This window comes from Falco peregrinus, chromosome 1 (assembly GCF_023634155.1).
Source record: "Falco peregrinus isolate bFalPer1 chromosome 1, bFalPer1.pri, whole genome shotgun sequence".
In the NCBI taxonomy this organism is placed as follows: Eukaryota; Metazoa; Chordata; class Aves; order Falconiformes; family Falconidae; genus Falco; species Falco peregrinus.
This window is the reverse complement of record NC_073721.1, coordinates 112,160,041-112,174,875: the sequence shown is the minus strand read 5'-3', so window position 1 is coordinate 112,174,875 and position 14,835 is coordinate 112,160,041. Positions and strand designations below refer to the sequence as shown.

General features: G+C 42.8%; 1 protein-coding gene and 1 long non-coding RNA gene across 16 annotated transcripts in view; one reads left to right on the top strand and one right to left on the bottom strand.

The window, feature by feature from the left end:
* TCF12 (transcription factor 12) overlaps window positions 1-4,825 on the top strand; it is a 173,912-nt gene extending 169,087 nt beyond the window's left edge. For all 15 annotated transcript variants that reach the window (XM_055808569.1, XM_055808581.1, XM_055808552.1 and 12 more), the window contains 2 exons: window positions 735-888; window positions 2,535-4,825. In XM_055808569.1, coding sequence (XP_055664544.1) covers window positions 735-877 — 143 coding nt within the window. In that variant the 3' untranslated portion in view covers window positions 878-888; window positions 2,535-4,825. The remainder of the gene's footprint in view (window positions 1-734; window positions 889-2,534) is intronic.
* Window positions 4,826-4,968: 143 nt separating this feature from the next.
* Window positions 4,969-14,835, bottom strand: part of LOC114010743 (uncharacterized) — a 38,282-nt gene continuing 28,415 nt past the window's right edge. Inside the window, exons 4-6 of the long non-coding RNA XR_008747856.1 lie at window positions 11,697-13,843; window positions 9,484-9,744; window positions 4,969-6,235 (exon numbers count right to left, since the gene is read on the bottom strand). This is a non-coding gene — a long non-coding RNA (uncharacterized LOC114010743). The remainder of the gene's footprint in view (window positions 6,236-9,483; window positions 9,745-11,696; window positions 13,844-14,835) is intronic.

Genomic DNA, 14,835 nt, shown 5'->3' with positions numbered 1-14,835 from the left:
AGAACAGAAACCACTGACTTTTAGAAACTCATTATTTGAAAACTAGATCCAAATCTACATCCATTGAAGCTAATTGGGGAAGCGGAAACATACTGATGGGACTATCATGATAGCTAATGCACAACTGGCTGTTATAAAGTACTGCTTTTGATGTGAGAGGAAATACATTTTTTTAAAAACAATCCTTCTGCTCTGTGTGACTGTGTCATATTCTTCTGATTTAAGCGAGGAGGGCACAAGATGATTGCGCAGTCTTTAGGGTATGAACGGAACTATGGACTTAGAACATTGTACCTCCCCCGTTCCAACAGTGGGCTAATGCTTAAAGAAAGTAACATTACTGAAACCAGCGTGGTGTCGGTGAGGGTGGTACAACTTCAGCGTACCAACAACACACAGATCTCTGGGTTAGTCCATTGTAAGTTACAGACAATTCTCATTTTGCACTGTAGCCACTTCTGGTGACCAGGGAGGCACTGCTTTGAAGGTGTATGTAGGCAGCTGTAAAGTTTGTTTTGTTCTGGGGTTCACTTTTTTTAAACGCCGGTTTAGGAGATGCCTGGTGGGATTTTCCATAGTGCTTGTCTGCAGCTGTAGGCACCTGCATTTTAACACAGGGACGTCAGTGCTTAGCAGAGGGAAGCTGTGTAGCTGTTTCTATTCCAGCGGTTAATGTATCAGTATTCCCCTTGGTATCAGCGTGGGGGATGTTAAGAATCATTTTTCCGTTACAGAACGAAACCTAAACCCTAAAGCAGCCTGCCTTAAGAGAAGGGAAGAAGAAAAAGTTTCTGCCGTATCGGCAGAGCCGCCAACACCACACCCAGGAAGCCACCCTGGCCTGAGTGAAACTACCAACCCTATGGGTCATATGTGAACACCAGCCAGGTACGTCTGTGTCTGCAGGGGAATGGCTCTTGTCCTTTTTAGTGGCTAAAATGTGGGAGATAACGAGATCGGTTTATTCTTAGTTCCTGAGCTGCCACTGGCACCAAACTTCTCTGTGCTGCTAAGTGCTTTCAGATCTCTCGGCATAAGCAAAAGCATGCAGATTTGTTTAGTTTTATAATAAAACAAAACCCCGAGAACTTGTCGTTAAAGTCTCTTTGTTTCCATGCATTGTTGCCAATGGCTACATCTCTTGGCTCAGGTGGCCTTCTTGGCGTGACATCAGAGGATTAGTTAACAGCTTGCTAGATAAGCCAACTATAATAGAGATGAATTATACCATCTTTAAATGGTCTAAGTATCACATTAGTTCATTTAAAAATCCGCATATTGTTTCCCAGTGCTGATGCAAAAGTTAGAGGCTTCTCATCTCCGAGAGCTTTGCTGTCTGGCTGAAGGCCAGTCATTCTGACTGCTGTCCCTTGCCCAGCAGAGATCGGCAAATACCTGGAGTCACAGTCTGTGTTAGTGCGGAGAGCTCAGGTTTGGAAAGCAGCGTTTTCTGCTTTGCTCACTAAATTGGTGTTTCCACAAGCCCCCTGTAGGCCCATACCCAGCGGTTCATTTAAAACATGCTGAGGGGGCGGCCTGATGGGAATCTGCGTCTTCTGGTGCGAGGACGTGTTGGTGGGTTTTTGGGTTTTTTTAGGTATCTGGGAAAAACTTGACTTTGAGAAGAAAAACTTGTGAGTATTCCATGTCTTCTAAAACAGTAGAACTGTTGCCACTTTCAAAAAGGGGGAGATTGGGCTGGATCCCCTCCTTTTAATCCATCACTCTACTAAATTTTACAGTTTGGGAGGGTTTTTTGTTGTTGTGTATGTAGACTTTTGCTTCTGTTTTAGGTTCAGGTAGAGGCATGCATCTTGCCAGTGTATCCCGTGGAAGTTGATTATTCCCAGCGTTCCTTAGAAAGCAGTGAAATGGCATTTAAACCAAGCCTTGTTTGGGTCAGGGCCTTTTCCCCATCCCTTATAGGCAGCTTCTTCATAAAGAAAACGGGTTTCCATTTCCAGGGAACAGGGCGCTTTGAACTTCCTTTGTTTCATACCAGAGCAACAGGCTACTTCTAAACAGTCAGATAATTCTTGGTTTACAGCAGCCTGTAGTCAGTTCTTGCCATAATATTACAGTGAACCACTTTGAAAAGTTGATTATATCTTTGCTTTCTTAATAGCAGTAACTCGTTAAGGTGGCTGAAGTGTGACGTTGGTGTGAAAAGGCTGCACAGGCCCGTTAGGTGCGCGGCAGGGTGCAGCGTCAGCAGCAGCGATTGCACTGGGGACTGGCTGCTGCTGGTTTCAGAGAATAAAGTCAAACACAAATCGGGGGTCTGAGAGCTGTGGTTATCCATTCTCCCAGATCCAGAGGGTCCAAACAGAAGGTTCCAGAGCGTGAACTGTGCAGTATATCATATCCAAGTGTCTCTGGGAAGGATTTCCAGGCCTCTCAATGTGATTTTCTTTTGCGCTTAACAGACTAAAAATGCTGTGAGATACAGTTTAAACTGGTTCTCTAGTGCTGAGGATAGGCTTCCTACTGATTCGTTTCCTGATACTCCTTTTTTCTTCCAACTTCCTTTCTAGATTTCCAGAATTATTGGTAGGATACACAGAAGGTGACCTTTCTTCACAAGGACACAGACAACTAAGATTCTATGAAGACACAAACCTGACAGGAGAAAACACTTGAAGCAAGAAACCCAAATGCAATCTTATGATCAAAGCTACTGGTCAACACCTGCATCAGGATTGAAGATACAAGATCTTCAGACAGAATTTCAGCCCATGGGATACTCTGAACATATCATTCTGTTGCAAGCAGTGTGTCGCTTCTGCACAATCAGAGACTGTTGTGATCTCTCCACTCATTGTGGAAGTTGCCTTGTGCCTAAACTGAATTGACAAATGCATTGTAACTACAAATTTTATTTATTGTTATGGAACTGTAAAGGTCTACATATAAAGGGAAAAGTTAACATGTTAAAAGCTGATAAAATTTCAGCTGGATGCCAGCATTTACTAAAGCTGTTCACATCAGAGAACAAAGCAGTGACAACCGTCGTCGACCCGTAGCATTCCCAGCATACCTATTAGTGTCTTAAAAAAGGAAGGGAAAAGTCTTTTGTTGTCCTTTCCTCTCCTTTTGCCATATGACTAGTGTTTTCCATGCAATAGGAAACTATTCCTTGGTATAGCTTTTTTTTATGTTATTTTTGGTCTCTGGTAATCTGAACAGTTATGGTCATAGTTACCCTTCCACACTGAGCTCCGTGCGTCAAGCCCAGCGAGAGGCCTCCTGAAGGCTGCAGGCAGGAGCAGCGCTGTGACCATAACGTTTCTTGGATTTGAAAAGTGATTTTTATTTTCCCTCAGGCTTTCCTCAAACATTTTTTTTTTCTAATTATAAACAAAACCTTTTTAGGCTTCTAGGCTTCATAGTAAAGCTTGTAACGTGAAGTGTAAATTGGGTGGGGAGAATCTACTTTGTTAGAGTTGCTTTGTTTTCCGAGCAGTAAGTACTACATATAGTACATGTAAAGTGTTAGCTGTACGTAAGCACAAAATGCATTAAAATACAAAGGAGATTTTTTTTCAGGCTGTAATTTTGGTGAATAGTAAAATCCTAAATTCACCGTGGCAGGTAGTGTGATGATATAACCACCAGTATGGTGGGCTTACTTATGTAATGGAATATAAGAGCAATGGTCACCAGTTTTTCCTTACTGTATACATTAATTATCTTGTCATTTTTGTGTGGCTTGTCAGTGGAGAAAAACCCAACAGCGTGAGTCAAATGCAAACGGATGACCCCTCCCAAGCCATATTAGCATTAAACCTTTCAATGTTTCTCCACCAGAACAGTGTCCATCAGTATTCCTTTGTCACAGGTGTGTTGAAATGGTTAAAATCCCTTTGAACTTCCATGGCAACTGTCTTCCACTGCAACGACCATGGGAGGAAATTCCCGAAGCCAAGGTTGTCTGAGCGATTGTTCATATAGTGCATCTTTCATCACTGGCAATCGGTTCACACGCAAAACAGGAACAAACCAGTAATTTTTATGAGGTAGTTTAATTTGAAAGAACAAAAGATGGGTTCTTAAACTAATGAATTTAAGCTCATGTTTTGGGTGGTTCCTAACAAAACAGTTTGTGGAATTAGTGGACTCATTTCTATTACTTTAATTTGCATATATCATCAAATAACACCTGATTATATCTGTGGCCTTGTTCTTCATTTCAGTGTTTATCAGCTAAACAAATTTGTTGCTTATGACGTGTGAAAGTGATCACGTGCCACTGCCTGGCCTTTTTCCTTCTAAGCTTGTTGTCTTTTTGGCTATATTAGACTTTGCAGTATGCCCAGAAGCTTTCCTTCATAAAATAGAAAGAAAAAAACATTTGGCTTATTTTTCACTGTAGCTAGTCTTTTATACAATAATCTTGTAAGAAAATTTCTTGAATTCTAAATATTACTCTTTCTAGATTTTTGAAATCGAAAAAGTTTTCAGTAAAAAGTTTCTTACTTTATTTTACTATATTAGGTAGTAAAAATGTAGGGTTATTTACCATAACCTGTTCATTAATATCAGAAATTTACAATAGCATTGTAAGACCATAGTAGGGTTCTAGCATACCGTGTAGTACCTATGGAGTATTGTAAGAGCTAATTGTCCGAGATGAATTGCTTCTCATCTTGTTCTCCAGTTTCCATTGTTGGTTTATTGCAGATTTGTACCCTGTGTCAAATTTCAAGGTATTGCTGATAAACCTTTCCAACCAGCAGCAAGAAGTTCAAAACAATTTCTGTCAATGTAACAGAAAACACTATGTATATAACATTTATGTAGCAATAAATGTGCCATCTTTTTTTAACATGGTAAATCAGTGAGTTTTTTAAATTTCTCTCTCCTCGTAGGTAGTGTGTGGCTTCAAAAACACCAGCAAAACTAGCTGCTGCCTTTACCTGAATAAAACCGCACGTACGCTCGAGGCACGCAGCGTCAGTTGCAGGCACAAGAAGCGTTGCTGCTCCCCGTGAAGCCAGTACCGCAGTGGCCGGCGCACGGAGGAGGAGTGGTGCCTGCCCTGTGCTTGCCGCAGCGCAGGACGGGGATTGCCCAGGCAAACAGCAAACGGAGCAGCAGCTGACCCCGTGGGCACCTGCCTCCCGCTGCATCTCGCTCCTTTACTTTGCCCCTCGAGATCAGTTTCTGGGATCTGAGCCCCTTTTGTGCGTTGCAGTTCAGTGCCGAGTTGGTTCCGAGTTGATGAGGGCATTCTGTGTAGGTCTTGTGAACGAAAGAGGGGGAAAGGTCTGTAGCTTAAGCTTTCTTCACATTACAACTTTTCTTTCTGGGAGTGTTAACAAAAGAAAAAGGTGTACAGTGTCCATGGCGTACACAGAGAGCGGTGATGTCTTTATGCACAACTGTTCAAGCCAAAACCCTCCAGTAACAAGCAGACTTTGCAGAAGCTTGGGTTTTTCCAACTCTTCTCTAAATAAATAAATGTTAGTCGGAAAAGCACATCAAAGACCAAAGCAAACGGAGAGCTGAGGGTGTTTGGATGTGGTGTGTGTCAGGCAGTGTGGCTGCTGCGTCCAGCTCCTGGACTGTCCTTCGTAACCTTAGAAAACGTAACGATGTTGTGATCTAGTTTACGTTGTAGAAGACTTGTCAGGGTGCATATACGGCCAAGTGTTGCTGATGTGCTGGCGCTTTTAGCACAGGCAAATCTCTAAGAGGGGAGGTGACACTCAGCTGGTGTAAGTATGTCTTTAATAGCAGCAGTGGAAGAGATGCCCTGCTGCCTTCCCCAGCACACATACTTAATTCAGTAATAATTCTAAATCCAGCCTTTGAGCTTCCATCGTCACTCCTCTCCCCTTTTCTGAACAAAGACCTGCTACAAGTTAGTCACTTCTTTCAGAGAGAGTAAAAATGGCATTTTCCCCTTCTTCATCCTTCCTTCACCAGGCTTCTGTCCTGTCTCCAGGTACTTTCAGACCACAACTCCTTAATCTTTTTTTCTTTTCTGTTTTCCAATGGAAGGGATGCATGTTAGGATACCTTTGTTAAATACAATTCTGCTAGAATGAGCATTTGGAATCCCGTAGGAAAGCTTTACCGTAAATCTGAAGCATTGGGAAAGGCTTAAAATGGACTCCACCTTTTCCTCCGGCACTGACTAGATGCTGTTACTAAAAGCTGAGTCTGGATTCTTTATAGAAGAGTTAACATTTTCCCAAGAATTAATCAACATTAACATTTTCCCTGTCGGCATCTGGAAATGATTGCAGAACAAAAATAAAATGCAACAGTCTGTAAAAGATGACCTAGATACTGGACGGTAAACTTTGGTTTTGGTTTGTGACACCGATACCTCACACTTGCTAATGTACCCAACCTGTGGGTACCACAGTGTCCTGTAAGAGGAAGGAAGCGCCCCAGTTTGGAAGCCTGGCAGCCGTTCAAGAGTGGGGTTCAAGGCGGCCCAGCAGGAGTGAGCAGGCAAGCTGGCACCTCCGTGCAGACACCATGTGGCCACGCGAGCCGCAGTGTCGCAGGCCGGGGGTGGAGGGTTGCATCCCTGGGGAGAGCCTCAGCCCTGGCTCCTGCCTTCCTGCTGCTCGCCTGCCCAGCACAGCGAGGGAGCGGTTCCCCGGGAAGGGGGGAACTGGTGCTAATGGGGGGGTGCTACAACCCGCCCTGCTCTGCCTGCCAGGTTTGTGCTGCCGGAGCCAGCTCCGGCGGGGGCCGTGTGTGGGGGGCGGAGGGGACGCGGTTTGTACTGGTTTGCTGGAGTTCATCCGGCTACCAGCCTGGATGCCGTTGCACAATACTGGGAGTTTATTCCCAACTTAAGGCACGAATATACAACCGGTCCCGCAAGCAGCAGCAGCCTGTGTGTGCAGCACGAGAGCGCAGCTGGTGCAGCTGCTTGGTGGCAGTCACCTGGCAGTGTTTGTGTTGGCCCTGGGCTGCTCCAACCTGCGTGTGTCTGGGCTGTAAACAGGATTCCTTTCAATTCTCTCCTAATCCTGACATTTCAAATGTTTTGATGCAATTAACATCTGTTAAATAACAACTGATTAAAAAAAAAAAGTCATAAAAAATTATACCAATACCAAGTGACATTAAAATCTCTTAAAATGTTGATCATAACTGATCCTGGAGGGCAGATCTGTTAGAAAGTCAGTGGCTGAGCTAAATACTTGGAATTCTGGTTATTTCAGGTAAACTAGAGAAACAAGAATGGCAAGGCTTTTGCATTTTCAGGAGAGACCTGCTGTGTTTTTAACATTATCAGAGGCCAAAGGAATTAAATATGAACTATCAGTCAGAACAGTAACTGCTGCCAACTGTGATTGAACAGATAATAATTTACAATATTCAAATTCAAAATTCAGTCTTATGTTAGACGTGGACTTCAGAAAACCATGAGAAACCTATGCCGATCCTACAGACGAAGCTCTTTCTTTCCATCAAAGCTCGGAATAACATACTAAGTTACATTTGTTTTGGAAAATTAAACAGTTCAGCTCTTTTAAAAAGAAAAATCCAGGAGGAAATTATTCAAAGTGAATGGACGTGATATTAAACTCTTGTACATACAAACACACCAGTATCTTGCTAACTTAGTAATGCAGATTTTTGGCCCTACTTTCTTATTTTTGTGCTGAGGCTTTTTCTGCCCTCCTTTGCTGTGGTTTAATGGCTAAGGGAAGACTCTTGGAAATGCCAGAACAGACTGATTTACTACTTTGCTGGATTTCTTATTTATATACAAGTAAGTTAAGTGGTTCCTTATACTCATCTGACACAATGTCGCATTAAATGCACATCCTCTGTGTCCAGGATGCAAAAAGGCAACAGAAGCACTTGTGGTGCAATTGTAGAAGGTCAGGCTTCTGTATTCAAGTACAACTAAAGAAATTTCATGAAAGTAAGTCTGTAGCAATCGCTATAAAAATAAGTCCAACACTCATCTGTAGAATGAGATGTCTGAGGAGTAATTGCTCCACGTTTTACTCTCCAGCACCCATGAATGGGCAGAGATGATCAGAAGCATTCGCTTATCACAGAAGCAAATTAATCACTAGTCCTAGTTTGTGTATTTATTGGAAAGACACCAAATAGCCCATTATTTGCTGCACAACCAGATTAGGTGCTCCAGACTACTCTCAAACATTTCTCTCTGACTGCTGAAATAACTGCTTTCAAAATCAGGTGAGTTCTTTGGGGCATTTGTGGGCTTAGTATTTATTGTATCGGCATCATTCACCCAGACTAGAACCTCAGTGTGCTAGAATGCAAAATTCCCATCTGAAAGTACCGAAACTTGCTCTATAGGAGAGAAATCTTCTATTATATAAATATAAAATGATAAGGTAGGGGAAATTTTTGGATCATGTTTTCGATTGTCATCAGAATGGTCGGTTCACACGTACAAAAGCTGAAGAGGGTATCAGTATTGCCTTTTAAAGGTGACAAAGGAAGGAAGGGAGTCTTACAGATACACTTTGTACAGTACCTAGCAGAAGAGAGCTCACATCTTAACAGGTCTTCTGTATGCTACAGAGACATAAATGCTAATGTATCTGATCATGAATATAACAGCTAAAGTACATTAATCCCTAACACTACCTGACTAATTAAGATAAATGCACGCAATATCGGTTTTAAGCCGATGGGCTCTGTTTCCAATTTACCCTTTTAAAAGGTTAACACTTAATTAAATGTCCATTTAACTTGTTTACATGACTAAATAATAGCTGAAAGTGTAATTAAACAAAAAGCTTTTTAAATGCTTATTCCTTTCCTAGCATGCAAGAATAGTAAATGTGAGCACCGTAAAACACAAGAGGACAAGAATGCTAAAAACAAAAAAATAAGTGACAGAATGTGACGGTAGTAACCCAATATAAATTAGTGCCTGCTATTATCGGTAGCCAGCTGGTGGTCATTATCCTGTTATATAAAGTATTACAAATGTGTCATTAAAGCTTTCCTTATAAAGTTTTTTGATATAAAGACAGATTCTGCATTTACAGAAGTACCAAGGAAAAGAGTGTGAATGAAACCCAAACTGACGTGTGTCCGTCAAGGTTCACTGTCTGTCTTTCTGGTGTGGCTATTATGCATATCCAGGATAACTGGCGAAAAACAACCACAATGACACCGTGGTTAATCCGACTGTTTCTGTAACCGCTGACTTTCCAGCTGGAAGGCTATGTGAACTGAGCTGTCTGCAGGTGCTTCCACGGAGCTTCCTGGACTTCCTCCCTCCCTTGTCCCCACCCTGCCCCACCTCAGTTTTTGTTGCACGAGATACGTCCTCCAAACTCTATCGGTTATAAGCCAGCCTAAAACTTAGTTTCCAGGTATGTGCCTCTGCTAATTAACTAACAGAATGATGAGTGTGGTGCAGGTTTACTGCTCCAGTGTGAAGAGCGATGGTGAGATTCAACAATGCTAGGTCCCTTCCAGCATCCACAGGTAAGTGTCAGGGACACTTCTTGCCTCACTTACCTGGGCCACTTCTTGCCTGATCCTTTGCCCGTCCTTGAGGGGTTGTCCCTTCGGGCTTGCAGCTCTGGGTCTGATCCTTCCCTCCCAGCCTGGTGCATGCCGGCTTCTGCTCCTCCCAGGCCCAGGGAGGGGGCTGCCTCACCTGGGTGAAGAGGCGGCTGCCTCCTCCTCAGCAGCCAGAAGAGCAGTGGGACAGGAGAAGACAGAGCAAGTCCGAGTCCTTCTCCATTCCAGCACACAGCACTATGCTCACCTTCAGGGCTGGAAGGAGTAATTACGAGGGAAGTCTTATTCAACCCAAATCTAATAAGCCTATATTGAACATATGCTTATTAAACCAGTACCTTTTAAAGGTAATTTTCAATGAAAAGGAACATTCCTGACACAAGAACCTACAAACACCTATCAGACTCTATTATCATTCTACTTTGTGAGCAGTAAATTTATGGGCAGTAAAATTTCTCAGTAATAGTAACAAAAAAGGAATATGCACAAACCAGCAGTTCTTCTTAATCAAATTATCGGAAAGTCTTGCTAAAAGTCTTAAAAGATTTCAGCCCAAATTCTCAGCATGGAACACTTGTTCCTATGGTTAAAATCTGTAAAGTAATAAGCACTAAAAACAGGAGCTGAAATCGGAAAGCAGCAGGCAGGCTTACCCATGGGAAGTGTACCATCTCTAATTGTACAGACAGGGATGCCATGCCAAAACACAAATGGAACGGTTTGGGGTAGTCAGGTTGTTCCACTGTTGAATCGTGCAAGTGCACGACCCTCTTACTGACAGCCTTCATCTCACCTTCCTGCTCAGGCTCACGCTTGGTGAGCTTCATACACCTTGTCATAAATCAATTCCTAAACTCTTTGAGGTATCTGCTTCCTTCTCCCAAATACTGTCTTAAGGCAAAAAATTGACAATAATCTGTTCATTGGAAAAAACATAATTTAGCTCACATTTGTTTTAAATTTATTTCATATTATTTTGTAATATTTTAAGCTCCATATGGAATGAGAAGGACATCTGAAAGAATTTTCATCTTAGATCTGGATTGCTGCATTATAACCATATAATTCTTCTCTTCTGCACATAGAGTAATTCTCATCCCCCACAGCCTACTACAATTCCCTCTGCCCAAAGGCCCTTGATGCCACAAAGGCATATGCAGTTTATGTATAGGACAGCCCTTCTCATTTCAGTGGGCATATTTCCATGCTTCATACTTGAGTTCATTTCATTTCTTCGCAGGTCAGAAGCCTGATGCTTACAGATATTTCTGGGGTTTCTACAGTACCCAAGGTAAGAATATGTGCAACAGAAAGGTCAAATGGTTAAGCTTCACTGACTGCTTCATTTTTTTAGAGAATTAGACAAAAATACCCCTATCAAGTCTTTCTTTATGTCTCTGTGAGTGAAGCAAAAACAGTGTTCGAAAGCAGGAGGCTGGGTGTGGGGACGTAAGTACGTTGCATCTGTGACTTTATAAAGAGATTTGGAGACATCTATTTTGCAACAATTGGGAAGAAACTGGGTGGGTGGCGTAGAAGAGAGGGAACTGTGAAGACCAAATGTTTAGCTGTATTCAACTGTAAACAGAGTGATAGTCCGTAAACAGTCTCTCTGAAGAAAGTAATTAATAGGCACATGTGAAGAGATGGAAAAGAAGATGTATCCTTCTTCAGCAGACATCAAAGGGCAGGCCGGACAGTGAGAAATTAAGCATACCCCAAGGAGGCCACACAGCTGTATGTACATTCAGCTAGGAAATGTAATGCAGTGTAATGAACTAGGAAAAGGAGTGAAGGGGGGAAATAGGCCATGAAAAAGGAGTCCGAAAGTAACAGATGAAGCAGCAACTTGCTCCGGGAGGAAGGGAGCAGGAGCAGAGAAGCAGGGAGGTCTAAGCAGGTCAGCTTTTTCTGTGGAGGGGTCAAGTTGCAGAGAATTTTTGCAGGATTAGAAAGAGTGATAAGATAACACAGTAGGTAGCCTCAAAATAAGATAAGGAAACAGAGGAGGAGCCACTGAAATGAATGGTTCTTCATTGTGATTCTCCTGCATCTTGCTACATCTGAAAGCAGAACCCTGTGGCAGTTGGCCAGTTTGACAGGGAAGGCGATAAAAATAAATTACATCCTCTGTTTCCAATACAGAATGAGATGTTTCCAAAAGAATGGGGGAAGGGAACTTATTTGCAGGGAGGAAAGGTACTTACAAGATCCAAAACTCATTGTCTGTTCTCTATGAAGTGGTGCCACAACTGACTCCATAACTTACATACTGGGATCCAAATGGGGGTTTGGAACATTCCACCTCTGGGCCCAGCTGCTTTTGTGAGTGTTCAGCTGGAAAAGAAATCCAAGCTCAAAATTAAGGAAATGCTCTTTTTTGTCTCTCAAAGAGCATACACGAAGCTGAGAAGAGCAAATCAGAGAAACTGAGGCCAAGCAGTTTGAGATTCCCAGTGTCCTGGGACATCTTTGCTCTTAAATTCTGTTAGCGTCATCTGTGGAGAATGTTTTCCTTCAAAACCTGACTATAACGCGGACGAGATAGATTTTCCCAACCAATCTGCTTTGCAGTTTAGCACGAGCAGAATACACGTATGTTAGCAGTGTGGTTTTGGCCTACTGTTGCAAATCAGGTTTTATGCCCCCAGTTCAAATGAGTCTAAGGAAACTGTGAGGGTTTGAGTTTCTTAGCACAAGTGAACATGCGTTTTTGCTGTAAAAGCAGCTTTAGCAAGGGCAACTAACCTCTCTCAAACACAGCACTAAACGAGTGTTTTTGCAAGAAGCAACCTAAGAGAAGGCTGGAACCAGTGGTATCTAAGATGAAAGGTTAGTAGGGCCTGTTGTGATAGAACAAGGGGTACTGGTTTTAAACTCAAATCGGGTAGATTCCCACTAGATATAAGGAAGAAATTTTTACAGTGAGGGTGGTGAAACACCGGCACAGGTTGCCCAGAGAAGTGGTAGATGTCCCATCCCTGGAAACATTGAAGGTCAGGTTGGATGGGGCTCTGAGCAACCTGTTCTAGTTGAAGATGTTCCTGCCCATGGCAGGGCGGTTGGACTAGATGACCTTTGGAGGTCCCTTCCAACCCCAACTAGTCTATGATTCTATGAAACATACCCTGTCCTCTTGCATGTGCTATCCTCTTGGGTCTGATGTGTGCTCTGTGGATCTTTGGAAACTGAGGATTGCCATGTCTTCTCTAATACTCCTGGCTGATACGTCGGATCACACACGGAGGGAAAATGTGTCTTGTACCATGCAGGGACTATAACCGTGGGTCACACAAGGCAGGGAAGTATTTTGCAAGCTAGCACTTCATCCTGTGCAAGGACCAGGCAATCGCTCTGTTCGTTATCTACTATCACTCTCCCACTTGGAATGCCGTCCAAGTTCTTTGTTTAACAATGTATGGAGTATTGTGGAGTAAGCCATCAGCTCCCCATGAACTGCAAATCAAAAGTAGATCTGTCCTTATGGATCCAGAATAAATACATTATTCATCTTACCTGGCTGATTTGTCCCGTACCACTAGTGATTTTCCCAGAGAAAGATTCTGCACATGATTAATAGCATTTTTTGAGGGTTAGACATTTCAAAATTGTCTACTCAAGGGAAGAAATTTCATGTTTCAGCAACGTAGAAACACTGGCTGCAGTTACAGCAAAGAATGGAATTTCAATTAGCCTTCTATGATCTTTATATGCATGCCTGAAAAACAGAGATGTCAATATTGCAAGTCTGAGAGGTCAGTAAGACAGTGTCCTTTGCTGACAGACAACAGGCCATGCCTCAGAACTCCCACTTGCTGGGCTGGTAGAGATAACATTTAGTGTGAGGCAGAGCAGCTTCAGTTTTAGGGCAGGGGTGCTGCCTCTGTGGTTCTTTGGAATCCTCTTTGCTGGAAAACAATGCTGTATTATCCTCCAGAGATCAGCCAGGGCTGGTCTCCCATCTGTTCATGGATCTGCACCTGTTTTTCATTTCACCAATAGTGGCCACATGGCCTAACACTGTTGGGGAATGTAGAGAAGAAAATGAATGTGTGGTTCAGGCACTGGAGTTGGATTCAGAAGCTCTGAGTTTAATTCCTGACTGTGGCATAACCGTGGTGAGTCCTTTCATTTCTGTCTGCCTTAACCTCATCTGTAAAGGAGAGGAAGGAGTGATTATTATTCTGGGGCCTTCTCCTTACCTTTTTTAACAAAGGAATTGGAGAAAATTTGTTTTTTCCTCTCTGCTTGTATTTCACCCAGCACAGAGGTCTTTACGGAAGCAGATCTCTATAAAACACGTCATTGATGATTAGGAACACCAAACAGGTCTCCCATCCATTTCCTTTGTGCTCTGAAAAACAGAAGGGAAGTTCCTTGGGAAAGCTGCTTGGTTTCTGCCTGTGTAAATGACAGTGCTGCTGGGACATAGCTCCAGTAGCATAGAACTGGTTTACAGGTATATTGAGTGTTTATCTGCAACTGGTCCACATGTATCCAGTGTAGTGACTCTTTGTTGATCTGAGCGTGAATCACGTTCTAGCTGCAGCCACCTTCCCTGCCTCTCTCATGTCTTGCACTGGACATGCCATAGATTTGGCATTGTACATTTTGTAGTCCTTACACTTGTTTAGAAAACAAAGGTAAAGTTGTTGCCCCCCTAGCTGCCTTCTCATTTTATTGATTGGTTCATCAGCCACACTCTGTGTGTTTACCTTCCAGTACAACAGTTTGGCTGCAGCTTGTGTTGCCAGCCCGTAGATAGCTCAAGGCTAAATAAAGAGGGTAACTGCTGTCAGGTTCCATGTAAGTTCTCAGCTGGGCATGGTAACGCCGTGCTAACTGGGACACAGCGACCTTGCCAAATGCTGTCAGCTTCTGCAAAAGTCCCTTCAAGTGCTCAGTGTCAGAGATCCTTGCAACTCACTCTTTGTGAATTCTCAACCCAGGCACCACTTGTAAAGAATCCTCTCACATTTATTCTGTCCTTACTGGGGATTGAGTTGATTATAACTGTTCTCAGAGTTGGTTTTCACCTTGAGCCTCACCCAGCTTCTATTGAAAGCTGCCGGGTTTTGTCGTTGACTTCAATGGAATTAGGCTTAGGCCTTTATCATGAAGTTTGATGTTTGCTGCAAGTTTGATTTCCATGTGATATATCTGGAAGCTTTCAATTATCGTACTGCCTTTGAGATGGGAAATTGACAAACTGTTATCTCTGGGAGCTTTGGGTGGTTCAGATTGGTTCTGTCAGATCACAAGGAAATTTGTGCCAAGCAAGGTTGCTATTGAGTTCTTCATTTGATCCTCAAATTAAAATTTAACTGTTTGACTGTTTTGCACTTG